At 39.5% G+C, this 4,382-nt stretch overlaps 1 protein-coding gene across 1 annotated transcript; it reads right to left on the reverse strand.

The window, feature by feature from the left end:
• Positions 1-1,414: 1,414 nt before the first annotated feature.
• LOC124924582 lies at positions 1,415-3,057 on the reverse strand. Its single transcript, XM_047464599.1, has 4 exons — positions 2,950-3,057; positions 2,527-2,844; positions 1,898-2,427; positions 1,415-1,799 (listed from the first exon to the last, which is right to left on the reverse strand). Exons 1-4 carry the CDS (start codon positions 3,055-3,057, stop codon positions 1,415-1,417), a joined length of 1,341 nt encoding a protein of 446 aa, XP_047320555.1.
• Positions 3,058-4,382: the final 1,325 nt, after the last annotated feature.

Consider the following 4,382-nt stretch of genomic DNA (forward strand, 5'->3'; position numbering starts at 1 on the left):
CATTTCTTTTTCAAAAGCCTTCCCTTGAGGGTTTGTTTTCTAGATAATCGCATAGCACGAGAACAAGCTTATTAAGGATATCCATCTATAGGAGTTTTCTGGAAACTCAGGGTTTTAATTCGGGAGATCAATCGTAGTTTGATTAAAGGAAATGCCCTTAACTTTCACCTTTACTTGTTTCCTAAAATCCTTATCACTAGTTGGTGGAAAGAACTAGGGTTCTTACTTTCTTAAGACCCTGTGGGGATAGAACTAGAAATAGTTTATTTATTTTGAGTTTGAGCATCTTGAGTTTACTAAACTTTTTGAGCTTACTGAGCTTCTTGAGCCTACTGAGCATATTGATCTTCTTGAGCTTCTTGAGCTTCTTGAGCTTACTGAGCTTCTTGAGCTTGTTGAGCTTCTTGACCTTCTTGAGCTTCTTGAGTTTGCTGAGCTTCTTGAGCTTACCGAGTTCATTGAGACCGAACCTGTACAAAGGCTACCTACGTATCTTCCATGTGTTCTTGATATATTCTTTTAATTTCTCTGGAAGAATCAGGTCTCACGTAGTTATCTCATTGTTGTTGATGACATAGTTATACAAAATTAGAGGTCGACTAGTCCAGCCGAAGTTGAGGACTAGCAAGAGATTTCCAACATAGTAACACAATATTAGAGGTTGATTAGTCCACTCTTAGTTGGGGACTAACTGTTGGGGAAATGCCTAACAAGGTTAGAGCTTCGATTAGTCCACTCCTGGATGGGGATTAGCTCTAGGGGATTGTAATACGGTCCTACAAGACCAGTGGTTCGATTAGTCCTTTAGAGGCTGGGGACTAATCCTTGAGAATATTGACATAGTCGAACAAGACTAGAGGACAATTAGTCCATTCTAAAGTTGGGACTAACTGATGGGAGTTATGACATAGACATACACCATTGGAGGTTGGTTGGTCCAAGAGGACTTAATCCAGGAAAGGCTGGATCGGGAGCCATCGTGATCGTGCTAAGGCTAGATCAAAGACATGGTAATTTTGCTAAGGCTAGATTAGAGCCGTGGTAATCCTGCTAAGGCTAGATTAGAGCCTTGATCACAAAACGATATTAGACGTAATATTGTTTTAGGGCATCTAGATTGCTTGGAGCAATAAATTCTTCGCCTTCAACCGTCGAAAGGAAAACTACACCTCCAAAGAGGATTTTCTTGATGAGGAAGGGACCTTCCTAGCGTGGTGGGAACTTGCCCCTAGGGTCTAACAGTTCACGGGTTACTTTGAGCACCAAGTCACCTTCTTTCAGGCTTCTAGGTTTGACCTTTCTATTAGAGGCATCGACCATTCGTTTCTGGTAAGCCTGGGTTTTGCATAACGCATCCAACATTTGGTCTTCCATCAATGTCAACTGGTTGTATCGAGCTTTTACCCAATCTTCTTCAGCGACATGAGATTCCAATAGGACTCAATGTGGGGATCTCAATCTCAATGGGTTGTTCGACCGCGCCGTTGGTTTGGGGTGTATAGGGTGAAGATTTGTGATGTTCAATCTTGAATTCTTTGAGAATGGATAGAACCTTTCCTTGGAAGTGTCTTCCATTATCCGAGATAATAGCATGAGGTACTCCGTACCTAGCTATGATGTTAATACAAATGAATTTTGCTACCTGAGTAGACTTGAGGATCTTATAAAATGATGCCTCGACCCATTTAGAGAAATAGTCGATGGCTACGAGAATAAACTCATGTCCATTGGAAGCATGGGGATAGATTTTCCCAATGAAATCAATGCCCCATGTCGAAAAGGGCAATGGTGATGTCATGCTAAGTAAAGAAAAGATGGAGTATGCTTTAGATTAATATAGATTTTGCATTGGCGACAACTTTTCATGTTGCTAACACACTCTTGCTCGATATTTTACCAATAATATCCGAGACAAAGTATTTTCTTAGCAAGGGCTAGTCCATTCATGTGTGGACCACATACACATGCGTGTACTTCTTCTAGGATCCGTTGTGCCTCAGGACAATCAACGTAGAGCATGTATTGACCATCAAAAGATCGTCTGTATAGCCAGTTAGCTATCCAATCATAGTTTTTGGAATACTGGCGTACGGCTCTTCGTTCCTTAGCTCGGAAGTGGGACAGATATTCTCCATACACAGTGTAGTTTTGAAGGATATCGAACCATAGTTTGGTGGGAACTTGAACGGAGGCTACCACTCCGACTTCGAAATCGGATTTCCGTTTCGGACGGATCTTCAGAGGTTTGACCTTAATTCCAACAAGAATTTGGGTCATAAGTGCTAGCATGGCCAAAGCATCGGCAAAGAGATTTTGGCTTCTTGGGGTGTGTACAAAAGACACGTGATCGAACTTGTTGATGAAACGGAGTAGGCAAGTGGGATAGGGTTTGAGATTTTCTCCTCGTACTTGCCATGTTCCGTTAACCTAAGATATAACCAGATTAGAGTTGCCAACTACGTCTAGTTTAATTGCTCCTCTTTCGTATGCGATTTTGAGACTTGAGAGACATGCTTCATACTCAACCTCATTATTGGTTACAGAATATTCTAACTGAATATAGATGGGGTTGTAGGTTCTCTTGGGATCTATTAAGAGAATTCCAATTTCGTAGCCATGTTTGAAGGAGGCACCATCAAACATTAATTTACATGTGTCTGATGAGATAGATATTATGGAGTCATCAGGAAAGTCGAGTTCAAAAGAAGGCTCGACTGTGATAGGTTGATCTGCTAGTAAGTCTGCGACAATGCTTCCTTTAATAGATTTTTGAACTGTATACGTGATGTCGTATTCGGAGATCATCATCATCCATTTAGCGAATCTAGGTGATAATAGTGTTCGCTAAAATAGATAATGGAGTGGGTCAAGACGGGACACCAGCTTGATGGGGTGGGATTGCATATAATGTCTCAGAATTTTGGTGACCCATGCGAGTTCCCAACACACTTTCTCGGGTGTTGAATAGTTCAATTCGTACACAGTCATTCTCTTGCTCAGGTAGTAGATGGAAATCTCGGGTTTATCCTCGTTTTCTTGAGCCAACAGGATATCCATAGCCGAGTCTATCACTGTGAGATAGAGAATTAAAGGAACACCGGGACTTGGAGGCATAAGGACCGGTGTTGACTTTATATAGTCTTTGATTTTGTCAAAAACTTGTTAACAAGTGTCATTCCACTGGAACTTCTGATCCTTTTTCAGTAGCTTAAAAAGAGGATCACAAGTAAGAGTTAATTTGCTGATGAAACAACTGATGAACTGGATTTTCCCGAGGAAGCCTGGACTTCTCGCTCATTCTGAGGCGCAGGCATAGCCGTAATGGCCTCAATTTTGGAGGGATCGATTTCTATTCCGCGTTGGGTGATGAGAAATCCTAGCATCTTACCAGCGGTAACTCTGAAAGCACACTTCTTAAGGTTCAACCGAAGCCGGTATTTTCGAATTCTTTGCAAGAATTTTCTAATTTGGGAATATGACATCGTCAATCCTTAGATTTTACAATCATGTCGTCTATGCAGACTTCCACCTCTTTATGGATCATTTCGTGTAAGATCATCGTTAGTGCTCGTTGATAGGTAGCTCCAGCATTTTTGAGACCGAATTTCATGACCTTGAAACAGAATGTGCCTACTTCCGTGATAAAGGTAGTCTTCTCTTTATCTTCTTCAGCGATAAAGATTTGGTTGTATCATGAGAACCCATCCATGAAAGACAATAGTTTATTTCCAGCAGCATGATCGACCAAAATGTCGATGTGGGGCAAAGGAAAGCTATCCTTAATAACTAAAATACCAATTGGATAAGGAGTAAGAAATTTTTAAAGGGTGACCAAAACCGAAAGATTTATAATAAATCTTTCGGTATTCATTAGCAAAATCGAATGATATATTCAAATCTTTCGGCTTTGGCCTTAAATAACCAAAAAAATCAAACTGTCTGGGAAGTAGGCAAAATCGAAAGATTTATACACATCTTACGGTTTTACCCTTCAAAACCGAAAGATTTCCCCTATATCTTTTGGTATTTGAACTTTTAAAATTTATTATTTTCACTTGATTTAACCATTATTATATTTTATCCTTAAAACCTAAACACAATCCTATACTTAGAAATCAAACACAAATCCCTACACATACAAATATAAAACATATAATGATCAAACACAAACCTTGTACACATTTTTATATACTAAAACAACAACCCTATACTTATAACTATTTCAATTACAATCCATCTACTTGGAATATTGAATCTCAATTGACATGCTTGGACAATTAAACAAGATTCACATACTTAAAAAATCACCAATTGGAAGAGGGCAAAACCGAAAGATATACTCAAATCTTTCGACCTTGGCCTCATATACATAAAAAACAAAG

Source organism: Impatiens glandulifera, chromosome 2 (genome assembly GCF_907164915.1).
Source record: "Impatiens glandulifera chromosome 2, dImpGla2.1, whole genome shotgun sequence".
Taxonomy (NCBI): Eukaryota; Viridiplantae; Streptophyta; class Magnoliopsida; order Ericales; family Balsaminaceae; genus Impatiens; species Impatiens glandulifera.

Excerpts from the sequence above, each read along its gene's own strand:
- LOC124924582 (XM_047464599.1), bottom strand. The coding sequence starts at position 3,057 with ATGGATATCCTGTTGGCTCAAGAAAACGAGGATAAACCCGAGATTTCC. Across the intron at positions 2,845-2,949 it reads ACTATTCAACACCCGAGAAA|CGAACACTATTATCACCTAG; the intron begins GTGTGTTGGGAA and ends TATCTATTTTAG. Across the intron at positions 1,800-1,897 it reads CTTTGTCTCGGATATTATTG|CATGACATCACCATTGCCCT; the intron begins GTAAAATATCGA and ends TTCTTTACTTAG.